General features: G+C 48.7%; 1 protein-coding gene across 3 annotated transcripts; it reads right to left on the bottom strand.

The window, feature by feature from the left end:
* Positions 1 to 917: 917 nt before the first annotated feature.
* HIPK1 (homeodomain interacting protein kinase 1) lies at positions 918 to 26,516 on the bottom strand. 3 transcript variants are annotated; one of them, XM_066204165.1, is made up of 16 exons: positions 26,280 to 26,516; positions 24,259 to 25,336; positions 18,704 to 18,827; positions 16,613 to 16,732; positions 15,780 to 15,866; positions 14,753 to 14,937; positions 14,321 to 14,483; positions 13,740 to 13,962; positions 12,758 to 12,879; positions 11,037 to 11,171; positions 8,421 to 8,560; positions 8,087 to 8,269; positions 7,356 to 7,571; positions 6,863 to 7,101; positions 6,386 to 6,522; positions 918 to 5,488 (listed from the first exon to the last, which is right to left on the bottom strand). In XM_066204165.1, exons 2-16 carry the CDS (start codon positions 25,332 to 25,334, stop codon positions 5,003 to 5,005), a joined length of 3,636 nt encoding a protein of 1,211 aa, XP_066060262.1. In that variant the 5' UTR covers positions 25,335 to 25,336; positions 26,280 to 26,516; the 3' UTR covers positions 918 to 5,002. The 3 variants fall into 3 exon arrangements, with proteins under 3 accessions (XP_066060262.1, XP_066060261.1, XP_066060263.1); XM_066204164.1 differs by having other exon boundaries at positions 8,421 to 8,563; positions 26,280 to 26,515; XM_066204166.1 differs by lacking the exon at positions 11,037 to 11,171 and having other exon boundaries at positions 8,421 to 8,563; positions 26,280 to 26,515.
* Positions 26,517 to 27,876: the final 1,360 nt, after the last annotated feature.

The raw sequence follows: 27,876 nt of genomic DNA, 5'->3' as shown, positions 1-27,876 counted from the left end.
CCCTCTGAGCCCGTGTCCCCCATGAGCCCGTGTCCCCTCTGAGCCCGTGTCCCCTCCGAACTCATGTCCCCCATGAGCCCGTGTCCCCTCTGAGCCCGTGTCCCCTCTGAACTCATGTTCCCCCCCAAGCCCGTGTCCCCTCTGAGCCCGTGTCCCCTCTGAACTCATGTTCCCCCCCAAGCCCGTGTCCCCTCTGAGCCCGTGTCCCCCATGAGCCCGTGTCCCCTCTGAGCCCGTGTCCCCTCCGAACTCATGTCCCCCATGAGCCCGTGTCCCCTCTGAGCCCGTGTCCCCTCTGAACTCATGTTCCCCCCCAAGCCCGTGTCCCCTCTGAGCCCGTGTCCCCTCTGAACTCATGTCCCCCATGAGCCCGTGTCCCCTCTGAGCCCGTGTCCCTCCACGTCCCGGCTGTGACCCCGCAGCTCCTGCCTGGCTCCCGCAGATCCCCCTGGGCAGGGACATCGGTGCCAGGGCAGGGACAGGACACGTCGGGCGCTGTCCCCAGCCCGGGCTGCCGGGGCCACTCGCTGGCCTTGGGGCCGCTGGCAGCTCGCACAGCCCCGGGACGGGCTCAGCGCAGCGGTGGCGCGATGGGTGGAGGGGCGGACGGACGGACGGACGGACGGACACCGCAGCTCCGCGCCCTGGATGCAGCCGAGCCGGGCGGTGCTGCGGGCATCGGCCGTGGGCTCCTGGGCCGCGGGCACGGAGCGATCGGAGCCGGGGCCGCGGTGCCGCGGCGGAGCGAGTGTGCCACCTAGTGCAGCTGCATCCCAAATGTGCATCCCAAACGCGCATCCCACATCCCGCATCCCGCATCCATACCCCGGGTGTGCATCCCGCACCATCGACACCCCATTCTGGATACCCCCAGACCCCTCTCCCACCCCCCTTAACAGACCAAGTGACCAAATGAATAGAGTACAGAAAATTAACCCTTTTTATTGATGCATTGCAATTGTTCTACATTTTTACCATATTATGTAGAAAATACTTAAAATACAAGCTACTTTGTAAAACCAAAGACAAACATTGAATCCAAAGATAAACTATGTTTTCACAATGGACCCTTCTCCCATATAGTTAGTATTAAATTTTTAAATATCTATTTCTTTTGTTAAAATGATTTTTACATACCCCCTAAGTACATCAGCAATACAAACATAGATCAGTAATTGTCAGAAACTACCTGTATCTAGCGGCTTGTAAAAAGGAAGAGCACAACCATAAAAGAAAGTTAAATTTTACACAGTAACTAGCATATCAAATACATTTAATAAAGTAGGAATTCCATTGCAATATCAAGGATTCAAGCAGAAATACTAACATTACATATAATGTACTGCTACATGTAGTGAGATAGATATAGTTCAAGCTGAATCTGAAATCACACATTATATAAAGTTTAGCAACAAACAACCATGTGGACATGCGGCACCATTCAGAAGTTTAAATAAAATTAATAAAAAGAAAGCAGGGCTGTGCCAATCCTGTCATTTAGAAGCAATTTAGTTTCATGTACTAAAAGAAATTGCTGAGTCAGAGGTAAATTACTGCATCCCATCAATTAGGTGCTAAGCAGGAAAGCCTCAGGAGTTGCCTCTGCAGGGGCTATCACAGCTGCAAATACAGGTCAGGTAAGAGAAAACTGATTGAACAGCTCAGGAATCACACAGACAAACCTAGCTGGGACCACGGCTATCAAATATTCCAAAGGTGGATCCCAAACTAGTTGTAAAGAAAATTAAAGGATGCCAATTCCTATCCAGAGATAGCAGATTTCTCTCCAAAAGTGTGTAGCAGGCTCTGACAATGAGGAGAGTCAATTCTTGAACCCAATTTGAGGCTGGATATATGCAAGGGAAGAAGGGATGTATCTCCTTAGAGCAGAACACAATACACCTAAATGGGGCATCATATACTGGGGCCAGACTGGGAGGCCCTGGCCCTGCTGGGGTGGGGTTTGCTGTGTATCACAGAGGAATTCTGGGGTATTGTTTGACAGCTTGTTCCAAATGGAGCACGTTTGATTTCACCGACATCATTTCCATCTCATCCTCCCTGTTCCAAACACTTCTGGGAACTCGGGCAGGGGAGGACATGACACCGTGCTTTGGGAATACATTTGATTGGGGTTAACTGTGTTACAAGGTCTCTAAATGGACATTCCAAGCTGCTTTTTTTTAGGGGAAAGTGGGCAAGTTCTCAAAATTATCAGCAGATTTTGCTAGAGATCTTTTTTCTCTCTCTCTCTCTTTTTTTTTTTTCCTGTTAGTGAAGTGTTTTCCATGAAGTCCTATTTGTGAAACAGGGAGTTGGACCTTGGTTTGCCTTTTGGTGGAAAGGCACAACTCTGTACCCAAGAGGTATCTCAAGGCAAGTACTGAACACAAGCAATGTCAAAAAAAGCAAGAAAAGTGCCTACAGCAACGGACAGCATCGTTTGCAGCAACGATGTGGCACAGCAAGGTTGGTTTTCCGCAGGCTCACGGAAGTGCTCCGACTACAAACACACTGAACATCAACGTGGGCTAATGCTACCGTCCAGTTCCACAGCCCTCCATCCCTCCCTAGTCCTCCCACCCCAAGGCCAGTCCAGGCTTCCTTCCAGCAGGAACGTGGGCTTGGGCATTTCTTGCCACAGCCAGGTCAGGACTGGCCTCCTTCCCACCGGGACGGAACATAAACTGGGGTTCAAGGTTACCAAACCTTTTATTGCTGCAGTAACACGACCGCTCGAACCAGTTTATATCATCCTTTTGGACAAGGTACTTTACGTGGTAGATGAGAAATAATTCCTAGTACAAGGGACCCAAAGAAAACAAAGTGTAGTCCAAAACCTGCACTGATTATCCAAGGTGAGTATTTCCTCTGAACACTAACTAGGGCTACAGCTGACAGACCTTCCCAACAACTCCACATTAGCAGTAGCATTATAAAACTTTTTAATGGTATTATGTGCTTTACAGCAGGCTCTCTTTGGTATAAATATTCTATCACCAAGCTAGCAATATTTTACACGACACGTCTGCTATTCCTGTGGGGGAAGGTAACGCTACACTAAACCTAATAAAAGTGATTGCACGTATTTAATCACTTCTGCAATATTAGACTAAACATTCCAATGCATTCCCAGCACTAACCTTATTCGAAATGCACTGACAGACACTAACAGTACATGTGCCATTTCAAGGGAAAGCTTCAAGGGGACATCGCTTCACTGGGAACAAGAACGGAGCTGGGATGAGAGCGGTGACAGGGAGAGGGCTCTGCACCATCCTGCTGCTCTGGCTGGGGAAAGCTGGGTGGGTGAATTGCTTCAATTCGACGGGGGCTTGCTGGTCCCTCGTAAGGCAAGCTCACTGTAAACTCTAGTCACACTACATCATCATTTAAGGCACTACAATAAGGGGACACACCAAACAACTCTTCATCACACATACCTGTGCAAAACAAATCCAAGGTATCCTTTCCTCTCGTGAAGCTCTACTCCTCTCTCAGTGCTACAGTGATGAGCTCTAACCATTGCATTATATCACATACATTCCAACATGAATCAATTCATTTTGGTTTAAATACAAAGGATACAACACTTCCATCCCCAGGAACGTTTAGGAATTAGACAAACACTAAGTACAGAGTTCAAGTATAATCACTACACATTTTGATTACAAAGACAGAACATTTGGGGTTAGCAGGAAGTTTTGCTTGTTATATTTTTCTAATCAATATGTACATATTTCATTTTCTGTAAAATATTAAAACACCACCAATACAAAACTTCTAAAATAGTTTTAAATTCAGTAATAAACTTTAAAATCTGGACTTTTTTCCTTTTTTTCTTTTTCTTTCTCTTTTTTTGTCTTGTTTTTTTCTTTTTTTTTTTCTTTTTTTGTTGCAATTCCTACATGCACGTACTGTTTACAAGTCTTATTAAGAGCGCTTTAGAGTAGCTGCTGACATATCCAGGAGGATACGCTCACAGGAGTATAAAAAGCTGTACACATCAATACAGTGATGTTTCATTGTATTTCAAATTCATCTCCCTCCCTAAATGAATCACGTGAGGCAAAAATATTAAGAAAAACAGAACAAAGCAAAGCCCTGTGCTTCTGCGAAGGAATCCAGCTCCATTATAGGGCCAGCATCTAATAAGCTGCAGAAACCAAATTTTAGAGCAATGCTGCATTATTCACTCTCAATTGGAGACAACAACAACACCCTGACAGATCTGCTGAGCTCTGTCACACAGTGAGATCCTGAATACAGTTTGAACCACTTAGAAGAATTCTGCAACGAACACAACAAAAAATTCAGCTGGGTTATGGAGAATTTTCTAGAACACAAAGCAGACTCCAGGGTTTACAGGACTCCTGAATGTATCGTGTTGCTGGCATAAGGCAGTTGCCTCTACCAGTCCTCAAACAAAGCAGAGGAGTAAACAAAACACCTTTGACAGAAACATAGATGGAGATGTAATGGCTTTCGCAGAACCAGCAATTTGTTAAAGACAAAGTGAATTAGAGAACAGACGTTAAAATAGTAAATCTGAATTTAAAACTGCCCCAGCAACATAATGAGATACACATGCACTACATTTTTAGTGGCAACGTGGATTTGTGCAAGCTGCTAAAATAGAATCTGCAGATCTTTTTGTTTAAGTTACACAAGTTAAAAAAGACATCAGGATCTGTCTCTGAGACACTGATTTGACACCCCATTTGATTAGCACAACAGAACAATTTTAAATAAAAGTGACCATGAATTTTTTAAAAGCGTCTATAAAAAGTAAGTAAAATTTAAAAAACTTAATTAGTGACCCTCGGTACTGGTAACAAAGCATGCTGCTCAGTTAGTGACTGAACTCACCAGAGACATTTGGGAACAACACACAACCAGATCAGGGAGAAACACAAACCAGGCAGTCATTCCCAGGCAAAGGTTCACCTGAAATCCTCCTCCAACCTCTCGGGCCCGTCGCAGGACAGCGCTTCACTGGCGACTACAAGTAGGAGTACTGGTTGATCTTGGTGGGGCTCAGCGGGTATCCAGTGTAAATAGCAGATCCTCTGGAAGCACCAATATAGGACTGGGGAGCGAACTGGTGTTGGTACTGGGCTGGGGGGACGTTGGCAGACGTCAGCAGGCTGGGCCCCACGCTGACAGGGACCTGGTGCACCAGGGTGCTGGGGTGGGCAGCGTAGGTGGTGTGGCGTGACGAGCCCTGAGGGGAGAACAGGTGGGCGATGGACGTGGTGGAGCCCAGCGTGGCCGCAGTGCTGGGGGCATAAGTGTACATGTGGGGCTGGCTGGACAGGTGGGCACTGGCCGTGGCTGCTGCCAGGTGGGGATGCACTGGGCTGCTGTGCTGGAACGTGTAGGGAGCCTGAGAAATCGTTGATGTGAGGGGGGCCACGTAAGCTTGCTGCCGGCGGGGGACAGCATTGCCGCTTCTCTCCTGCGAGGCCAGCACTGTGGTCTGCTGGTTCTGCAAGGGGAGGGAGGAAATGGGGTTAGTGGTCATTGAATGCCCTGAGGGACACTTCCAGCCCTCCAACACACCTGCAGATCGTGACAGCCTCCTGCAGATCTGAGGTGGTGACTGCACTTCCACAGGGACCAAGGTGACACTTTTCCTCTGCAATGGGGCCAAACCGCCACTCTGGGATACCACAGCTGGACAAGTGCAGGCAGGTCCCACATCTGACCCAGCCCCAGAACTCCTCACACATCTACTCCTCTGCCACGTGGGGAGGGTGGCAGCAGGGCTGCTCCATTTTAGCACCCCTGTCTGGTGCCCATGACAGAAGTGAACTGCAGGGGTAACAACGCTCCCTCTCCTCTGAGAGGCTGCTGCAGTGTGACCCGGAGATCAAAAGCCCTGGCACAAAATGAAGCTGAACCAATCTTTGAACTGGAACATTCAAAGGGGTCAGGTGCCAACTGTTAGTTCGAGAGAGAAAGTCCACACTTAATCTACTGGTTGGAACTCTGTGAGATCTAGAGAAAGGTAAAGAACTAAAGAATTTCCTCATACTGTGCCTTCTAAGTCACTCTAGCTCAACAGCTGGATCTTGGTGTCACCCTCCTGAGTGGCAAGAAGGACCTGCTGTAAGTCAGGTGTGGCAAAGAGCACAAAGAGAGACTGTGGACACAACCACACTTCCTTCTCCTGCGCTCTGGTACAGGAACAAACCTTTTGCCTTGAGAAACCTCCCTGCACTCCCCACAGTCTGTCCTACCCTCCAACACCCCAGGACAGAATCAGCTAAAGAATAAGCGCTTGCACCTTGATCCTCTCGCAAGCCAGCCTTTGTCCCTGCCTGACACGTTTCTCCAGCAGTCCTGAAGCATCCCTGAGGCCAGCAGAGGCAGGCAGGCTCACCTGGCTGAGGTTGAGGGGCTGCACGCCGTTGGTGACCACGCGGTGGGAGCGGTACCCCGTGGGTGTGATGCAGCATCCTGATGACTGCCCGCTCACTGAGGCCACTGGCTTGGTCTTACTGGTGCTGCTCAGGATGCCTGGAAGATGGCACAAGCTTAGTCCACTCCTCCCCTTCCCACGCTGGTGGTAACCAGCTCTGGGCACTAAGCTGACTGTTTCTGTCACAGCGACTTTAATTATGATTTCAAATGTGACTAAGAAACTATCTGAATGTTTACAGATCTTCCTCAATCCAGCCAAATGTAAATAAATGAAAGGTAAATCTATCAATGGCTATGAAAACAGACCAAGGCTTTCAGAAGAGCAGCTGCGAAACCTAAAGCTGAGAAAGACCCATTGTGGGAAGTCCAAAGCTGTGAGGACGAATGTGTCACAGGGACAGGAGGGCACCTGGGCAGAGCACACTGCGATACCCACCTGAAGCCTGGGTGGCTACGACGCAGTCATTGAGCTGCATTTTCAGGGGTGGGACGATGATGGTGCGGGAGCTGGAGCTGTCAGCAGCAGCTCTGCTGGGCAGCTCCAGGGCCCCCCCAGTGCTCCTGAGCGAGGACAGGGGGTCTGGGGCGTAGGGGCTGCTCAGGGACGAGTCAGAGTCAGGGGAGTCGTTAACAGTGACGTAGCTGATGACGTTGGATCTCTGCTTCATACCCAAACTGCAGGGAAAACAAAAAACGACAAAATGCAAATGGGAAACATTCCAGCTTTGCCCAGCAGATTAAAGATCTCCCTCTGGGATCTCACACCCTCCCCCCTAGTCAGATGAAACTCTGATTAACTACAGGCACAACAACACAAAAATGTGACGGGGAATATTCTGTCTTATGTAGCTCTTTGGAGCCTGCCCAGGTGTTCCCCACCCTCCCTGAAGTGTGAGCTGAGCCCAGTACAGGCTAAGTGAAGGTCCCACCTGGCGGGTTTGTATTTGCTGTCCTCCTCCTCATCAGTGTCGCTGCGGATGGTGATGACACTGACAGGGGGGCTCGGAGTGTCGGGGATCACGATGGGCTGGTGCTGCTCCTGCACAGGGACCAGCACGTTGGAGGAGGACGAGGTGGAGCGCAGGGGGCTGCTCCCAATCAGAGAGTACACTTGGGTGGGCACAGGCTCCAGAGATGAGCTGGGCCTGCAGGAAAAGCACAGCAGGATTCAGCTCCAGGTCGGAGGCTCGGACAAACAGCATTAGGAACACAGAAGCATAAACGTGCATACATGAACAGAACCTCAGTGCAGACACTCAAACAGCAAAGTGCCACAGACACAGCCAAAGGCACTCAAGGATGCTCTGACTGGGACTGATCCACCTGAACACTGCCAGAAACTACCACCCCTCGTTCAACAATTCTGTCACTTGCACTGCAATGGCACCAACACCCCAGGAGGGTAAAAGCCCTCTGCTCAGGACAGTAAAGCACTTGGTCAACCATGTCCCTGCACTCACTGAAATTAATACAATTTACATCAGTGACTACAGCTCAAGGGCTTTTTCCAAGACATCTTTAAATGCAACTGTAGCACAATAAAGTTACACCCTCAGTGCCTCTGTGATCAGAAGATGAGTTTTTCACACCATAAAGGCAATCTCCACACACGAACTCCTGGCTTTTCTAGGACTGGGAAAGGAAGCAATGGAATCCTTACTTGGCTGTGCTCGGTGCTGGCTGCTTGTTCTTCTTTGCTGGCACATTGCTGCTCTGCTGCTGCCTCACAACATGAGCAACCCCAACATTCAGAGGCTGTGCTGTGGCCAACGTCACGTGGTTGGTCAGCAGAGATGGCTGTTGCATGAGAGTGCTGTACTGATTTCCATGGGAATGTGCATTCCTGGAGCAGAGAGAAAACAAGAGACCCAAATCCCATGACTACAGTGCAAGAACCACGAGCTGCAGCGAGCCCGAGGGGAAGGGAGGCATTGTGGGCAGCGTGATGGATGTATTCCCACTCGGCAGGGAGCTGGAGCCCCTGCAATCCCTACCTCCAGTCAGCCAACTGCTGGCTGCTGCCGATGGTCTCTGGGATCACGGCTGCTGGCTGGACAGAGTTGTGCAAAGCAACCCCTGGGAGCTGCTGCCAGGTGGAAGGGAGCAGGATCTGCTGGGTTCCCCCCGGCCAGGCCTGCTGCAAAACAACAAACACAGACACGAGGCTCACTAGGCTTCAGTTCCTGCAGGGGCAGGCAGAGATTTGTCCAAGCAATAAATGCACTGGGGTGGGTTGTTAGCTTGCAGAGATAGAGCTCATCATTGCACGCTTTCCCAAGAAGAAGAAAACCAGAGGAAAGAGCTTCCCCAACATTTTGCTAATCTCTTTTATCACTGCTGTCACCTGGAGAAAACAGTGTTTATACCACGCTGCACACGCAGCCAGGTGTTGCACCGCCAGGTGCAGCAGCACCGCTTGGGACCATTTTTGAATGTAAACTTACACCACTGTTGTGCTGAGGAGTCCCAAAATATTAAACCAATTTGATCCTTTCTCCTTTTCTGCCTTGCAGGGCTCAAACTGAGCGAGCTGAGATGGTGTCATTATTGTGGAAATTCAGCCACCTCAACTGAAGCATTTAAGAAAAGCCACACTGAGAGATAATTTAGTTACATGAAGGCAGGTTCAATTCGCTAATATTATCACTGTCTCTGTCCAAATAAATTTGACAGCGTAGTATTTCCGTGATTTTGATAATCTATGTCTCTCTCTCCTGCAGCTTAAACTGCAAAACCTGCTGTTTTAAATTCAATATCTCTGCAAGTAACAGATCCACTTAGTACAAACACCAGTTCCGAACAAGAAGCCTTCAAAGCAGAGAGCTGCTAAAACCTCTGCCAACATAAGCGGAATAATAATAACAATAACATTGAAAAAATAAAAAATAAAAAAAGAGAAATATGTTAAAAGTCACACCATGCGTCTTTCCAAAAGCCAACACCTGCACAAGACAAAGCAGAGAGTTTAATACAGCAAGATATAAATTCCCAATGAGAGGCAGAAATCGGGCCTTCCAAGCGACGAACTGTTTTGACAGAGGAAGGACAAAAATATGCAAAGCTTAGCAAATGGCTAATGCAAACTCAGGGGAAGCAGCAAGGGAGAAGTGTTGGAAGCACTAAAGGTGAGCAGATTCACGCCAAAGGCTCCCAGAATCCAAACAGAACTAGTCAAGTCCTCCAGAGAAACTCAGAACGCAGGCTTGGAGTCTGGAGACAGCCGGCTCTGATCTCCACTGCTGTACAGGGGAGTTGAACCTCAAGTCCACTGCACACACACAGCAGAACAGAATTTGCCTGTTGAATCAAAGCCCAATTACACTTTGGAGAACATTGCTAACAACTCACTTGTGTCCCAAGCTCTGCTACAGTCACCCCTTGCTGTTTTCAGAGCCCAGATTGCAGCCTTTCAGCAATCAAAATTCAACAGGAGGAAAGAAGAAGCACCCCTGGGTCTGTTTAGCTCAGAGCTGTGACCAGGAGAATCCCACTCTCCTGCCTTCCCATCCCCAGAACCAGGGAGCAGCTCACTTGGTTCACAAGAACTCAAATGAGTGGGTTTAAATTTCAGGACAGGTATGACTCGAGCAAATTCCACTTCAGCAGAGGCCTCCCTCTCGGAAGAAAATGACATTCAAACTACCACTTTAAAGCCACAAGAAACAACATGGTTCACACAATGGAATGTGCTTTGAAGGACATGTGAGGATACCAGCACTTCAGTGCACTGCAATGTTTTCGTAAGCTTCACTGATCTGATTCTGGAGTTTTACAATGACTTCTTTGTGGCACTTGCAAAGTTGTTCTGATGCAGGTGCCAGAATACAGAAGAGGACAATTTTGCAAACATACACTTCTTAAAGGTGTGTTCATTTCCTTCCCCAATCCTTTTTTAAAATTGTTCCAAATGACCTAAACCCTAGCTATTACCGTTTTGGATACTAGAGCTCACCTTTAATTTCAACCAAGAAATAAATATCAACTGAAAGTATCTGTAAGGAACAGAATCTTTATCTGGATGAAGCAAGCTACGTGCGATTGGCTACAAATAATAAAAGGCCAGAGAATTATTGTCAATGTTCAACAGAGGTTAAGAGAAATCAACTGCTAGAGCAATACATTAAAGGATTTGCTGTCATTAGGGATTTTAGCCTGTGCTTAATGATCTGAAACATTTCTCCATACAAAGCAGCTTTACACGTGTTGCAAACAAAATATGGAGCTAACTTGCCAAGTAGGTCAAATTCTGGCCATCCAGGTACCTGTAGCAGAGTCAAGCTAAAGACTGATTCCTTTGTATTCCACAATCAAAAGGCAAAGATAGGAGAGTAAGCGAAGAACAAGAACGATTACAACTCTTCTAGGGTCTAGTTTAGAAGAGCTTTCAATACTAGGCTAGCAAAGGTAATAGTCAATGGATCTGGATTCTTTACAGAGCCACACTAAACGTCAGAGTCAGACAGTGCTTCAGCAATGTTGGGGAGGAAAACAACAAGACATTAAGATGTAGCAAGAACACAGCCACAAGATGGCACATGCTTCCATGCCCTCTGCAAGTCTAAGTTAAAACAAAAACTCAGTTAGTGAACACAATCAAGGGAGGCAATTACCAGTACTGCAGCCGTCTGTTCGACCAGCGCCGGCCGGCCGGCTGCGCAGTTCAGGGTAAAGGGCACCGCATACTGCGGCGTGATGGTGGCTACTTGAGGATGAAGAGTTGCTACCATTAGTGGTGTACAGCTTCCCTGAAATGTAGATCAGGCAGTGAGTGAAACACACGAGCTGAGGCAGGTAAGTGCAGGTCAGTGCGTTGGGCGGCAGGGCCAGGCGAGGGCACCGCGCTGGCGCTCTGCGGCGCGGGAGGGAAGGGACGCACCCACACCGACACCAACACCCAGACCCTGCAGCTCCTCCACAGGAACCCGCACGGCCCTGAGGAGAGCACCAGGAACTGGGAATCTCCAGTCCAGTGACACAGTTCGAAAGTCAAAACAAGTTGGGGAAAAATCTGGGGACGGGACGGGAGCTCTCCGATGACACAGTTCGAAAGTCAAAATGAGCTGGGGAAAAATTTGGGGATGGGATCTCTCTCTGATGACACAGCTCAAAAGTCAAAAGTGAGTTCAGCTACTGGCACTTTACTGGGTCCCAGAGGGCAAGTGACAGCCACGCTGCACTAGCCATGGCACAGGGTGCACCCCGGGCAGCTCCCTGCACTTGCTGTCAGACCTCCAAATCCACACATGGAACTCGTGAGAAAAGGTCAACTGTGGGATTTCATGGAAGGCACAGCAGGTCTTTGGTGTCACAAAAGAGCAAAGTTATCTGTGATGAAACCACCCAGACATGTTTTAGTCCATCAAATGCCTAATTAAAATTAGATTCTTGGTGTACAATTTGCACTCATGGATTCAGGTGGGCCTTCAAGTGGATTCTGCTTTTTGGATACTGTGACCTCTACCATTAATGCTAAAGAAACCAGCAATCACAGAATGCCACCTAAATATCTGGACTGAACAACCTGAAAATTACTCCTCTACAGGAAGGTCAGTGAGTGCAATATACTGCCTGAAGAGTAAAACTAATAGAGTTTGTGTTAATGCCAGCAGAAACTAAAACTATGCAAATAAATAAAAATGCACTTAATTATAAAGGCAACTACGCATTTTCAGTGAATAAAACTCATGAATCACCAAGCACTTATTGTACACTAAAGGATTACTTTTTGGAAATTAAAATGGTTCTAATTTATGACACGTTACTAATATTTAAAACAGCACTTTTAGAATGATTTGTGAATTTTGGTATTGCATGTTGCTTAAACTGCAAACTGCAGAAATAGATATGTCATCGCTACACATTAATTCACACTAAGAATGTAACTAGCTGAAAGGATTCAGAAATAATTTTGTTGATTTAAAGATGAAATTTTAGCATGAGTAATCTGCGTTGTCACCTCTGTTTACTGGGATCTCACTTCTCACAGCAATGATTTCTCCTGCCACGTTTTTACAGTGTAGGCAAAAGTGACCAGCACTGCCTGTAAGGCAGTGTCCATGCCTGAAAAATACAGCCTGTTTCTAGCAGCCGAAAAACACGTATTTATTCCCATTATTAAATCAAACTCCTAAAACCAGGGAGGCACATGACATAAAATAGCTCAGACTTTAAATATTTCAGAAAAACAAAACAAAACAAGAAAATATTGTCTTAGAAGTGACCTGCATTTAATCTTTCAGAGTGTCCTGAGAATCCCCTGCACTCAGGCAGGTTCTCCTGGATGGTGGAATTGCAGCTGAGCCTATGAGAGGTTTGGAATGTTTTTTTTTACCTGTGTGAGAACTCCAGACTGGATCTGCAGTGGCTGTGCTGCAGGTGCTTGTGGCACAATTGGAACAGCATTTTCCATCCTGACTGGGAACCCAGAATGCTTTGTAGTTGCCTGAAGTCCAGCTGTGGAGGACAAGACACATCACTAAGCTGCTTTATTATCCGTTCATTTGTTTCCAAAAATCAAATTCCCTACTAGGTAAGGGCAGAGGATAGGGTCGGATTAAGGGATAGAAAAGCTTTGACTAAATCCCAGTAAAACACCAGCTGAAGTAAATACTTCTGCATCCCGGGATCCTGCAGGGCCATGATGGACAGCCAGCCCTCACCAGCCTGGCTCTGTGGAATCTGGTTTGCAGGAACACTAACACAGACACCTGATTCCAAGCTGCCTGAGACAAGTTTAAAGTTCGAGCCTTACACCATCACTTCCCATATCACAAATAACCCTCCAGACTAAAACAATCCAGGTATCAGCATAGCTACAGAACCCCGAGGACGAGCAGAGGCATGAACAGAGCTGCCTGTGCTAAGCTCACTGACCCACAGCCTGTGACAACCTGCTGGGAGCAAAAACCTGCATCAGGATTGTGAACTGAGGCTCAGATGCCAGGCATTTGCTCTTGAGATAACAAACACAGCGAGACACACTGATTTTCAGGCAGGTCTGGCTCCTCTGTTCCCTGCTTTCTGTGGAATGCTGCTGTGTTCAGTTTGGGGGGAAAAACTGGTTGAGCAACCAGCTGGAGCCTGCAACCCAGGCAGGCAAGATCCTGTCACCTGTTCCAGCAGGGCCTGGAAGGGAATCAAGCTGCCTGCACATGTCTGACCTGGTTCTGCACTTCCATCTGATGCAAGAGCCCCGTGTGACACCCACAGAGAGCTCTGCTCAAGTCAGGGTTTTCTCACTTCAGTGCAAACCACGACTTCTCCAGCCTTAACCGACTGAAAGCACAGCATCGCACCAAGGCTTCTGGGCTTACTTTGAAAAGCAGGGGGACAAACAATGAAGGTTTGCTGGAAGGGGTCTGTCTGTGTGCAGATCTGGGTGGTTCCAGGCTGCAAGGAAACGCTCTGCTGAGCCACTCCTGCCACCGGGGCTGCAGAGGATGGGTACAGGGCAGACTGGTAGTTGAGCAGGGAGACGTCCGAGTTGGCCAGGGAAAGAGTAGCAGCAGCAGTGGAATTGGAAGCCAACACACTGGCCTAGAAAAAGAAATAAAAAAATCACTTGTCTCTTGTAATCTTATCTCTCTTTGTTATAAAGCAAACAACGGGAACCATCAACATTAAACCAGGAGGAAAGCACCTGGAAAATGTTTGAGGTAAAAGGCTTAAGACAACACAAAACGAAAAACATGAACTGCACCCAATTTACTTATGTTGCTGAACTGACCAATTTTCAATACATGAAGTAAAGAGGCTCCTTGGCCTGAGTTTTGGAAAATCAGACTTTGAGACAGGACTATGAATTTTGGAGAGTAGTTTAAATGTTGGCCGGAAGGCACCAAATCAGCCAACTCCATGTCTTTGATTAGGATAAAATAGGTGAAAGATGCTATACCTGGTTGTGTACTGTGTTGAGCTGGTTGTTAAAGCTCATTGTCAGGTTTGTGCTTGTGTTAGGAGCAACGTGAGTGGTGAAAGGGCTCTTGATCTGATTCACTGTATCATACATGTTCACTCTTCTCTTGCAGATCTCCATGTTCTGAAAGCAAGATTTCACACTGGAACAGAAAGAAAACATCGGATTTGTGAAAACAGGACACAGATGTGACAGATTCCCAACTTTATTTAGGTTTAGGTTCTTTCAAACCAACAAAGAATGTCCTAAAACATGAAAAGGAAGCTTATGAACATTCCATTCTTACACATGCCATTGCTATTTCCAGATCAGCCAGGAACTGCAGAAAACAGCACTGACAGAAAGCTGGGAAGTGCTGCCCTGCGATTCCAGCAAATCCTGAAACAAAACAACCCATCCAAGGGAGCTTACTGGTTACTGTGGGGGAAGTCCAGCAGATGTGCCATTGTAACAAACGAATGGTTCAAAGTCTTCAGTGGAGTAATTCTCTTATCTGCATCAATTGTCAACATTTTCTTCAACAAATCAATGTATTCCCTTCGGTCAGCCTTCTCTGCCAACATGTCGGTCCCTTCTAAGTCTGTAGACATATTCACCTGGAAAATCAAATGGGAGCAGTTCACACAAGCACCAAATTAACTGCTGCCTAGCAATTCAGTAACTTCACATCACACAGAAATATTTATTAAGCATTTCTGTCTCTTAGCCAGACTAATTTCAGGTATCACAGAGCTAACACACTGCCTTGCCCCTGCTCATTCAAACTTGCACGTGGAATTCTCTTCTCAACAGGGAGTTGGGTCTATTCAAAGGGATCAACCAGGCTTCATTCTCTACTCACAGGCAAAATGCCCACGTGTTTTGGGGGAATCTATGAGGGGCTGGCAAGCCAGAATGATTCCACCTTCTCTGCACAGATGTAACCTGATGGTAACATTATGGTAACCTGATTATAGCTACAAAAGCAATAGAAAATTGATATTTAATATTTAAGGCCTCATGATATTGAAACCACTCAGATATTCCTTCATTTTACCTCTAAAGAGAAAATGAAAATAAGAATGATCTGTAGTTCTTGCTGCTATTTCTAGTAAGAGGTTTAATCCTGCAAAGGCATTTGAAGGGGCTCAGCTCTTCTACTGCTCTACTGTACTGGGAACAGGCTGGGCACACTCCAGTCTAACACACTGAGACATAAGAAAACACAAACCATTTCAAACAGGTTCATAATTAACATTTTGACTGTTTTTAATCCACTGATTTCTGATGCAAACTGGCACCGTGGTAAACCTCCATCAGTGCTCTGAACTGCCTGAAGAAAAGGACTGGCTGCTCCAGCACAGGAGCCTCATTTTCAGAGATTCCCCCCAAAAATTAAAGTTACTAAATTAAATGTGAAAAGTTAATGAGTTTTCTATGTCCCAAGATCCCCACACACCTGCGCCATATCATCCAAACAGTTGAATATATATTTCCGAGCTTCTTTTGATTTTATTCCTGTTTCCAACTCATGTTCTTCTGGGGTCTAGAAAAGAAAACATTAGTATAAACTGAGATATTGCATATTGATAAGGAAAAAGCAGCAAGAAATGGTGGAGGCAGATGACAATTTGCTGCTTTCAGACACGCAGCACACGAGCAGGTCAAACTCAAAGAGCCCTGGGATCCCATTCCCTCAGCTGGAAAGATCATTCATTGCGAAGCTGAATTAACAACAGGGGGACTTTATTTCAAGGCTTCCTTGGGTAGTGCATTAGCCAAAAGAACTGAACGTTTCTGATTTAGGAAGAGGCTATAAATATTTTAAATCCCTCTTCTACAAAGAAGAAAGGCAAAATTCCCTTCTTTTTGCTGCTCAGCTTCAAAGGCAAATCAGGCCTAAATCCCATCCTTTCCGGTCCTCTGCCAACCCATAACCAGATTCCTGTTAAACTAACAAACCCATCACGAAATACTCTGTATTTTACTGGTTGGATTGTCAGGAGATGACAACAAGATGACACACTTCCCTGAGAATGAGCAGCCCATAATAAGCACCCATTATCTCAGTGATGAACACCCACTCTTTGCTGGTGCTATCATGCACTGCTGCTTTTGTCAGAGCAGCACCAGGAGCTCTGCACAGCTCCTGCAATCACAGACCCCAAATCAGCCACGTTTCAATGCCAATCCTCGCTCACAATGTTTGCACAGCACGCCAAAACTGGGCGGGAATTTCTATCAAGTCCTCAGTGAACAAAAGAGAACTGGGGATGGAAGAGACAGACAAACCTTGAGCCTCCACAGTGGGTATCCCAAATTTGGATCTCTGTTAAAAAACCTGCTTGTTTTCGTTCCTGCACTGAGAAGATACTCCGCTGGAAGGCCTTGAGTTTGTGAAATGTAACGAATCTAGGAAAGAAAATGACAACAGTGAGGGCTCCCACCATAAAGAATTCACAGCTAATGGGGTAATTAACAGCCAGGTTTGTTCAGAGCTAACAGGAAATTACCTGTAAAGAGAGACTGCCCAGACATGCAAAAATGCAAAAAATTAAAGGGATCACCTCAAGTATTTATAAAGCCACTTTTGCAATCACGCCAAAATTTCAGGTTTGAAATACATTTTCTTATTTTATGGAAATATTCTTTGCTAATGTACCTGTAAGCAGACTGTAGGCTTTTAAGACATTAAACAGTGTAAGAAATACATATTTTTAAGGGAAAAATACTGCAGAATTTATCACGTATGTATAAATAATTAAAAGCATAATTATCCAAGCAACATTGCTGTGCCTGCCTACACAATATGCCAGCCACTCAGTTTCAGAATAATGCCATGGCAAAGCTCTCACTGACCAAGAAACCAAGACCAAATATCCTCAAACACACTTAATATACTTATTTTTACATGTTTTAAAAATGGCTCAAAATTTTGGAAGATGCACCTGAATCCTTGTGATGGTCTTGAGAAGACATTGGTAAAGAGATAACAAATAAAAATGTATGCTCAAAAGGAAAGAAAATAACAAATTTATTAAGAACTCTGCAGCGTTAAGGTAACTATGCCTTGATCAAACCATCAATTACAGATCCTTAGCACTTCTTATCTGCCAAACTCCAGCTATGCCACTGTGCCAGAACAGGGCACTGTCACAGCTCGTGACCACATGAATTTCTGGGCTCATTTTTCAATTAAGCCAAGGTGGGTCCAAGCGTCTGCACGTGAGTATTTTGTGCATCTACACAATAGTTCAGGTAGCAGTTCTATTTTTACAGGACAAAACTTTTGCTTTACAGCCAGAGGGTGTTTAAAAAAATAGCTGCAAATGCCATCCCAGCCCATGAACTCATTCCTGGAGAGGTCCTCTCACAAGTTCCACCTCAGCTTTCACTTGCTGCTGCAGAATCTCAGAAAACACGAAAGCCAAGTCATCCCCAGTCTTCAAGGGAAATTCAGACATCAGAATGAACCCCATGAAGTCACACCTCACCCTGCCTCACAGAGGGCTGCAAAATCCTGTCATTAAGCAATGGAAAAAGCAGCTCCTCCCCAGCCACCTACACGAGCAGATAAGGTTCTCAGAATGACACAAAACCCAGTGCACAAGGAAACCACCAGGCCCTACCTCAGCTACTTTAACTCGTTCTTCTCATTAAGGTACCACCGTGTTTCCTTTGGAAATTTACAGTGCTGGGAAGATACATGACAAGTAGGTTTTCAAACTTAGTAATTTTCATGTATTTTATCACATAAGGAAAACCATACCAAGCACTGTAACAAGATCCCACCGCAAAAACCCCAGTGGAAAAGCTACGCTGAAAAAAACCCCTCTGATAGACTTTTTGTCCTTTTATAGGCACTGACTAGGCCAGGTAATAATGCCAAGTATCCACAGAAAGGACTAATTAGTTCAAGATGCCTCTCAGAGTCTTGCCCTTGGATTCCAAAGAAACACTTTGCATAAAAACTGAGGGTTGCTGTAGGTATTAACAGGGCAGGAATGATAGGCTTGCTCTGTCCCCACATGGAAAAACTGCCCTCATGGTGAAATTACAGAGGGTGTTTCACACCAGGACACACACACACCTCGCTTCTGCTTTGGCAGGAAGGTGTTTCAACAGCTTTGGGGTTTGGAAACCAGGGGTTAACTGCAAATTGGCCCCTTTTTTTGGACAGGATACACTCAGCTCAAGTGAAAACACACAGAACTCCGTGCTCCCTGCCCAGAGACAATGGGAATATCACAGAGAGAAAATGAGCTCAGACAGCAGCAACGTGCACTGATGAAAGCTGATGCAGGACACGGGGGGTTCAGGGGGGTTTGAACACAGAAAATCCTGGTTTCATGTGAGGATCCCACATCCCCCACGGGCTCTCACCTGGTCGTACTCAGATGCTCCTGGATACAGAGGCCAGCCCAGAAACAGCTCAGCAATGACACAGCCCAGTGACCACATGTCAATGGCTTCACAGAACGGCAAGCCCAGGATGATCTCAGGAGCTCTGGTAAGGGAAAAGGGAAAGAAAAGGCCAAAGTCAAATCTTTTACTCTGAAAGCTGCATTTCTTCCCTGGAAACCGCTCTGGGTAAAGCCCCTTCCACACACAGGTAAATCTGTGTGAATGCAAATTATTCACTTTAAAGCAGAAGTTGTTTCCTTGGGTGGCCTGATGGATCCCAACCTTTTTATCACTTAAGTGGATTCTTTTATTGCCACGGTGCCCCTCAACTCCTAGGAGGCCTTTATATCACAGCTGCATAAAATTACTTCTTGAGTAATCAGTTTAATTACACTTGACAGCATGTGAGGTGTCCCTGAGACAGCACACAGCACGACAGAATTATGGAGAGACCTTCAAGATCATCTAGTCCAGCCTATCCTAAAAGAATTGGGGAAGAAAAGCTCTGGCAAATAGAGACTTTCCTAGGAGAAGGTCTTGAGACCCCAGGTCAGCAGCTGCAGGAGGCTTGTCCGCTTCATGTGGCAAAGAAGAGCACCTGCAGAGCCAGGAAAAGGAGCTCCTCAGAGAGCTGCTGGGTTTCTATCAGCAGGTTTTCATGCAGGGTTTGCTCAGAGAGTTTCGAGTCTAAAATGGACGCAGAGAGCCCAGCTGGAGGTTGTGTTTCAGGTTTCTGTGCGCTCAACCACACCTAATGCAAAATGGACCTGTCTGGCCCAGCCTTCATGGGGAGGTGATAAAAAAATACTCACACTCCAAGCAGGGTTTGCTTCTCTAACAGGTTGGGATTTCAGGGAGATTTCTGTCTGGAGCTGACTCACAACACAGAAGGATGTTTTAGTACAGCTCTTCACCTACACAGAGTTCTGAAACAAACTCAGGCTGTTCCGGCAGGAGAAATTCTGGTCCTACATTTGCATAGAGCACAAAACCCCAGGTGCTGCAAACCCCACGTGAGCTGCTGTGGGAATTTACTCTGGAAAGTACAGGAAATATGAAAACCTTGACTTTAATCATGCATAACTAACACGAGGGCAAAGGAAGAGAGAGAAGCCCTAAACTGCAGGCTATCCATTTCCTGGTCATGCCCCAGGGCTTGTGTGGCATTTCTGGTGTTACACTATGGAGATCTCAGGTGTTAAAAAAGGCTCTGAAACCAGCTCTGATGCCTCTACAGAATTCTAAAAGCCAGGGCTTGCATAATGTACAGGTGTCAGTAAATTTGACACTCACCCTCCCGGACTGCTCAACCTCCCAACTGTTTGTCCATGGCAAGAAGTGACTCCCCAGTTAATCACCCTTTGTGCTCGGAGACCCAGATACACCTTTTGTTTCAGGTGTCTACACGGGTGTCTCAAAGCAAAGGCACTCAGCCCAGCTGCTCAAGCACAGGGCACCTGAGAAAGCACAAGATCAGCAAAGGCCAGGTTGGATTCAGCTTGGAGCAACCTGGGATAGGAGCTTTAAGTTCCCTCCCAATCCAAAACAGTCTGGGATTCTATAAAAACGATAAATAGCTGAACCAGCTGCCTGTTGCAGTGAGGTCACATTTATTCTTTATTACCCAGAGTTTAAGACGTCTGAGCCCCCAAAACCAAAGCCATGATACACCTTCAGTAATCAGGATAATAGATGGTTCAAGCTAAGACACAGTGACACTCTCTACTCAACACTGATCTGCTTCTACTTTCTTGCTTGGCTGTTCCTGGCAGTTGTTGACTTTGGAAAGGTTTCTCACATGTGAAAATACAAAATGATTATGCAAATACAAGCAGCAGCTGATATCTGAATGCTGACTGTTCTGCTAACATTTATATTTTAAGGAAATATGCTAGAATGGATACAACTTTCTACAGGCTAAGAGGTGCAAACCAGAAGAATCTCTCTCTTCACAAGTAGAAAAAAATACAATTCACACATTTACACAGGAGCTTCGCTTGCCATTACTTCATGAGACATCATCAGCAAACTGTACTGCGCCTCCTGATTATCCTGATGCAGGAATTTCCAATTCAGAAAGGACCCAGACCTGTCATATGAGGAATGCTGCATTTGGACTGGCAAACAAACTAAAATATAGATGGCTTGTGGAATATGCAGAGCATGCTAATCCTTCTCTAGTGTGTTAACCCCCCCCCCCCCCACCAATTCCAATGGAAATAGAGATTTGTGGCAGTTTGTTGATCTTTAACTCCAGGATGGAATAAACTCACATACTCCTAAATATCAGTATCATGATGACAGCAAGTTGAAGTCTTGTATTTTATTCCCTGCAACTAAATAAATGAACTTCTCATGAGCCACCTGATTTCATTCTGATTGCAGGACAGGGCTGGGAAATCAGAATTTCTCTCATCTCCTTTTACACCCCTGCAATTAGCAGCCTTATGAGATGTGAGCTGAACCAGGACAGCAGGCAGAGGTCACTTCCATAGCTGCTCTGCCAGAGATTAAAGTGATTTTACCATCTTAAGCTCTTTGAAATAAAATCAACAACACTCTTCGCACAGATGCTTGCCAAGCACTGCCTCCCAAAGCTGACAAATACACTCAGGCACTCTCAGAAGAGAAAAGACTCACAGCAGCCCCAGAAAACTGCGAGATTCCCTCCCAGCATTTCCAAACACCCCGTGTTTACACCTGTGCTTTGGGATGGTGGGAACACAGAGCCTGTGCAGCAATGCAGGGAGCAGCAGGGCCAGCACAGAGCAGGATTAGCAGAGCTGGATTTGGCAGCAGGAGCTGCTGCTCCCCAGGCCAGCAGGGCTGGGACAGAAGTAGGTCATGGAGCCCAAAGCAGAGGTGAGAAATGGATACTCCTGTGCTCTGCAGCTCCCCCAGCGCTCAGGGCCACCTTCTCATGGCCCAAATTGTCCAGTCCTACAGCCTGTGCTCCACACTGGCCCCCAGGCAGCACCAGGAGGCAGGAGCTGAGTGAAACTCCCAGGATGGCTGCACTCACACAAAACACAGGACATGAGTAAACCCCACTCTGCACAGCAGGGAGATCAGTATTCCAGGGATTTTTTAATTTCTGCACGCTGTTTCCTTCCATTGTTCATCCTCCCCAAGAACAAAAGTAACCCCACCTGAGGATGGTACTCTCGTTTTCAGGTGAGGAATTACAGCAAAAACACCCCAGAACTGCCACAGAAACTGTTCGCTGCAGAGAGCTGATCTACTCCTACTCCATGATGGGCTTCAGAGCCAAAAAATTCTTACTGGGCACTCTTACTCACTCTTTAAAATGTGAGCAGTAGAGTTTCCCCTCCTGAGCGGGGTCAGGCAGGAGAGAAAGCAGCAGAGTCTGTGGAAAAGGGATCCTGCCTCAGCCTGACCCACCTGCCCTGACCAACCCAGTGTGACATCCCAACAGGACAATGCTGCTGGAGCTGTGCATGGAGCAAGGTGTCACTGCCAGCAGGACAGCCAGACCCCGGGCAAGCTGGGCTGCTGGACAGGATGACCTCCAGCAGCACAGGCAGCAATTAATAAAAGAAGATTTTTTTTTTTTCCTTAAGGGTATATAAATCAGAAAATCCATCTTACAGCATCCAAGTGTGGCCGGTTTAGAGACCTCTACAGCAAAGGCAACCTAAGTGTCACTAACAGGCATTAAAAGCTAAAAAGTGAGCACAGAGAAGTTTATTTTTAATGGCTGACAGAGAACCACACGAAGAATTGCTCTATGCTCCGTCATCAAACACAGCACTGAAAAAAATTCCAACTTGGAACTCATCTGAGCACTAATTTAATGTGAATATGGGCAGAGCAATCCAGTTCTCCCACAACAAGCTGGTTTCTGCGCCATCTCCCTAAATTCCTAGATTATGGATTTTGGTAATCATCACCATTAGACTAATTACATATCACTAAATACTGGATTTCCACATCACAGCATTCTTCACTCCAGCCAAGCAGACAGGCCAACGCCACCTAATCCCAGGTTATTTGCCTTTCTGGCAGAGTCAGTCACCCCAGGGAGCTGGCAGGGGCTGGGAGTCCAGTGCCCCACACACAGATGGAGCAGGAATTTCCCTCCCTGCAGCCCCTGGAAGATTCTTATCACCCCTCACTGCTTTTCCTCAGCTAAATCTGTTTTCTGAGATACCACAAACTGGAGAGCACCACGGGCCTCCCAAAACTCCTTTGCTGACACGTGTGGCAGGTCAGATAGAGCAGATTCTTGACCAGTGGGCACCTCTTTCCATGCAATGATAACAAAACTGATGATGCATTTCAGAGAGTGAGCATTTTTACAGAGCCATGGGGCACAGGGGACAACTGTGCTACAAAAAAGAAAAAATACCAATCAATAGCTTAGAATTGGAAAGATTGGTGCCAACAAGCTGAGCAAAGATCATGAGCAATGGATTAAGAAAAGTCTGTATCACATGAAAGGAATGTCATGGAAAGCTGGTACTGGGTGTGAGAGTTAAAAAGAAAAACAACACAAAAACAAAGGGAGCAAGCACACAGGGAGCGTGAGGGATGAACAGAGTAAACCTCCAATAAGCCAGGCTTTAAAACTGAAGTGAGCAGCCAGGGAAGACATCAAACAGGGCACAGACACAGGGTGGGGTGGAGTGTCTCAGTCCTGTCTGGTCCCAGCTGGAAGGACTAGATACTAGTTCTGAGTTTTGTGTCAAGTGAGCACACAATCCACCCAAAGCAGCCCTGACAACACAGCACAGACTCTTCACGGCCCTTTGAAGCCAGAAGGTCTTTCTGTATCCATTTATTGAAGTCTCCTGCTACTTAAACCTAAATACACACTTAACAGAGCCAAGCTGGAGGAATAATTGAAAGAAACAACACAGCCTGCTTTACACACAGTCTCTGAGTTTTAACGTTTTCTGCCCATAATTTATTTTTAATTCTTGGGCAGGAGGAGGGTAGAAGACATCTCTACATACTGCTAAGGGAAGCAGAGGTCTTTCCCATCACTGCTCTAAGGGAGCTGCAGGTCTCAGGAAAGCATGACTTAGCCAGGGTTGTCACAGGAAGTCATGTGCTCGAGAAGGGGGTTCAGACAAAGATGAAGAATCAGAAGAACCAAAAGCAAATAGAGATTGACATCCCTTTGATTTCCCTCTCTTCCAAATGTCCAAGGTTAACGGACTAGTTTCAGACCATGGCAGACAACCCCAAATGCACTACTTAACACTCCCAGACTGCTTCTCCAGTTTGCCACTTCATAGAGTGTCACAAGCCAGTGGACAGGGTAAAACCAACTTAGTGCACTGATCTGGGGGCGGGAAGGAAGGTGCCGGGCTGCAGATTAGGCCACCCTTGCAAGGCAGACATTCTATTTATTTACATCCAACTCTCAGAAGAGATCTCCAGGAAACACCCAGAGCTGCTGGTTTCCTGCTGCCTCTCAGCTGGGGTTAGACAGAAGAGCTCAGTGTCTGTAGGAGGAATCCCCAGCAGGGTCGGCCTGAGCTGGTTCAGTGAGCAGGGGCAGTGCTTACCTGTAATACCGTGACTGCAGGTACGTGGAGCACACGGCCTTGGACACGTGGCTGGCTGACCCAAAGTCTATCACCTTCACTCTGTAGGGCTGGCGTGCAGGATCCACCAACATGATGTTCTCTGGCTTCAAATCCGCGTGGATCAGACCCAAGCTCTTCAGCTTCATCAAGGCAGTAGCCACCTGCTGCAGGATGGGCCGGATGTATTTCAGGGGCAACGGACTGAACTTGTTTTGCTTTAAGAAATCGTATAAGTTCTGTTCCAGCATCTCAAAGACAAGGCATGTATGATTCTTGTGTTGAAAGCACTCGTAGGAGCGGACGAAGTTGTACTCATCAGCATTCTCACTGCTCAGGCGAGACAGGATGCTCACCTCGATCTGGCCCTGCCGAGCGTAGGAAGGGTGGTTCTTCAGGATCTTGATGGCTACAATCTCCTTCGTGCTACGTTTCCAACATTTCGCCACCTGCCCGAACGTCCCTCGTCCCAGGAATTCCAAGACCTCATAGCTGTTGGTCATAGAGCACAGGATCTCATGCTGGACCAGCTGGTAATCCCCCTCCCCACTGGAGCTGCTGCTTTTCGTGGTGACCGTGGTGGTCGTGGCCGCAGCACCCACCGCAGGTCTGTTTTGCAGCATGAGAGGTGGATGTTCCTCAATGATCTGCACACTACCGTTGCTGTCGACCTCTTCACTTTTCCTTTTTAATCCACATTTTTGGTATGGTTCCAGCAAAGAAACGTTGCTCCTGTGGGTGAGGGTCTGGCTGCTCTGGAAGGACGCTGTGGCGCTGCTGCCGGTGCTGTCGGCCGCGGTGACCACGATGTGCTCGACGGAGGGAGCGGGGAGAAGGAGGTTCTGGTCGTAGGCAGGGATGCTGAAATTGGCTACCTGATGAGAGGAGCTGGCTTGCCCTTGAGCTGCTGGGAGGTTTTTGCTGTGGGTATAATACTTGTCACTACTGCTCTGTCCTGAAACATCCCAGACAGACGGCTCCACTTTCAGTTTCTTGGCACTGCAGAAGGCACTCGAGGATACTGACGGAGGGGAGAACACCTGCAGCTGTGAGGCCATACCTGGAGAGGGAGAGGAGAACTCATTAGAGCCAGCAGCTTACAATAGCCAAGATCCTGTATCTGCACAAAACCCAGGATGATGAGTGTTTTTCTGAGCACCATGTGGTGCCCACCACCGAGGAAGGGAACCTCTGTAACTGCTGCTCCTACGGGCATCACCGAGGGAGGCTGTGCAGTGGGGTTACTGCACTTGAGAAGCACACGGCTCTTTATCCAGCTCTCTAAGGGCTAGAGGAGACCCAGAACACGGCAGGGATCAGAGTCAATTAGGTTGGAAAGGACCTCTGAGATCATCGAGTCCAACCCTGTGACCAAACACCACGCTTCACCCAGACCAGAGCACTCAGTGCCACGTCCAGTTTCTCAAACACCCACAGGGACGGTGAGTCCACCACCTCCCCGAGCAGCCCGTTCCAACGCCTAACCAGTGAAGAAATTCCTCCTATTGTCCAACCTAAACCGCCCCTGGCGCAGCTAATCACTCTGTGCTCTTGTCCTGCCGTTCGTTACCCGGGAGAGGAGCCCGACCCCCACCTGGCTACACCCTCCTTTCAGGGAGTTGCAGAGAGTGATAAGGTCACTCCCGAGCCGCCTTTTCTCCAGGCTAAAAAACCCCCCAGTACCGAAGAAAACAATACTGACGATCGGGGGAGCGCAGGAAGTGGGAAGACCCCGCTAAAATTACGATCCCGTCCCCAGGCCTGTCTCCTAGGCACTGTTAAAACAAGAGTCGCTGGGAAACCCAACGCCGGCAGGCCCAAGCTCCCCCCGGGGCAGCGCCCGCCGCGCGGCGCGGAACGCCGGGAGCGGAGCGCCACGGCCGGGCCGTTACCGGGGCTCGGGCCCGGCCCCGCCGCCGCCCCGGGCCCTCCCCGGCCCCGGCGCGGGGGAAGGGGCGGGCCCGGGCCTGCCCGCCCCGCCGGGCCCCGCCGCCCGCACTCACCGCCGGTGGGGGGTTCTCAGCCGCGGGCCGGACCTGCCTGGGGGACACGCGGGGGTGCGGAGCCCCGCAGCGGGCTCATCATAGCCCCGCCACGGCCGCCGGCCCGGCCCGCTCGGCCCGCGCTCGCCGGGGGGAGCCCCCAGGCCGCTCCGCCGCCGCCGCCAGGCTCCGCCGCGCCCTCACGGCCCGGCCGGGCTCCCCCCGCCCCGTCCCGCCGCCGCCCCGGGCCCGAGCGCCCCCGGCCCCGCCGCGCTCCCGCCGCCGCTCCGGGCCCCGAGCGCCCGCACAGGCCGAGCCAGCCGAGCCCCGAGCGGGCGAGCGCGCACGTGACCGCGGGGCGGGGCGGCCGCAGGAAGAGCCGGGGCGGGGCCGGGACCGAGAGGGGCGGGGCCGGGGAGCCCACGGGACAGCACCGGGAACCGGGCCGGGCCGGGGGAGCCCGACGGGACAGCGCCGGGAACCGGGCCGGGCCGGGGGAGCCCGACGGGACAGCGCCGGGAACCGGGCCGGGCCGGGGGACCCAACGGGACAGCACCGGGAACCGGGCCGGGGGACCCGACGGGACAGCACCGGGAACCGGGCCGGGCCGGGCCGGGGGAGCCCGACGGGACAGCACCGGGAACCGGGCCGGGCCGGGGGACCCAACGGGACAGCACCGGGAACCGGGCCGGGCCGGGGAGCCCGACGGGACAGCACCGGGAACCGGGCCGGGCCGGGGGAGCCCGACGGGACAGCACCGGGAACCGGGCCGGGGAGCCCGACGGGACAGCACCGGGAACCGGGCCGGGCCGGGGAGCCCAACGGGACAGCACCGGGAACCGGGCCGGGCTGGGGAGCACGACGGGACAGCACCGGGAACCGGGCCGGGCTGGGGGACCCAACGGGACAGCACCGGGAACCGGGCCGGGCTGGGGAGCCCGACGGGACAGCACCGGGAACCGGGCCGGGCCGGGCCGGGCCGGGGGACCCAACGGGACAGCACCGGGAACCGGGCCGGGCCGCGCACTGGGTGTCAGAGCAAGGCCCAGGTGCTGCTCCGGGGGCCCAGCGATGGTACCAGAGGAACAGGCAGGGACTGGTGCTCAGGATGTTCCACCTGAAATTGAGGAAGAATTTCTTTTCTGAGAGAATAAATTGCCAGAAAGGGTGTGGAGTCTCCCACATTGGAGATACTCCAGACCCATCTGGACACAGTCCCGTGCCATGTGCTCTGCGATGGCCCTGCTGGCACAGGGAGGTGGGAAAAGGTCAGATGTGTCCAAGAAGGGATTTAGTCCAGTCAGGTCACCATCACCCACTCAAGAACTCCACAGTGTCTCAATTCTGCCTTTTCCAAAGTCAGTGTTACAGAGACGTTTATTGGCTTTCTTGCAGAAGTTTACAACATTTAAAAATAACAATTACAAACACTCTTACCAAAATTCAGACTGAGAGTAGGTTTAGATTAGATATTGGGACAAAATTCTTTATTTCAGAGGGTGGTAAGGCCTTGGCACAGAGAAGCTGTGGCTGCCCCATTCCTGGAAGTGTTTAAGGCCAGGTTGGGCAGAGCTTGGCACAACCTGGTGTAGTGGAAGTTGTCCCTGCTCATGGCAGG

Source organism: Chamaea fasciata, unplaced genomic scaffold (assembly GCF_029207755.1).
Source record: "Chamaea fasciata isolate MVZ Bird 193981 ecotype frontalis unplaced genomic scaffold, bChaFas1.0.hap1 SCAF_25, whole genome shotgun sequence".
In the NCBI taxonomy this organism is placed as follows: domain Eukaryota; kingdom Metazoa; phylum Chordata; class Aves; order Passeriformes; family Sylviidae; genus Chamaea; species Chamaea fasciata.
The sequence above is the reverse complement of the archived record's forward strand: the minus strand, read 5'-3'. Positions and strand labels throughout refer to the sequence as shown.

Bases quoted from the DNA above. Each gene is read 5' to 3' on its own strand.
- HIPK1 (XM_066204164.1), bottom strand. From the start codon at position 25,334: ATGGCCTCACAGCTGCAGGTGTTCTCCCCTCCGTCAGTATCCTCGAGT. The intron at 11,172-12,757 runs GTAAAAAAAAAC...TCTACATTTCAG, and splicing joins AGTCTGGAGTTCTCACACAG to GGAAGCTGTACACCACTAAT. The intron at 7,102-7,355 runs GTGGGACCTTCA...TTTTCCCTGCAG, and splicing joins AGCAAATACAAACCCGCCAG to TTTGGGTATGAAGCAGAGAT.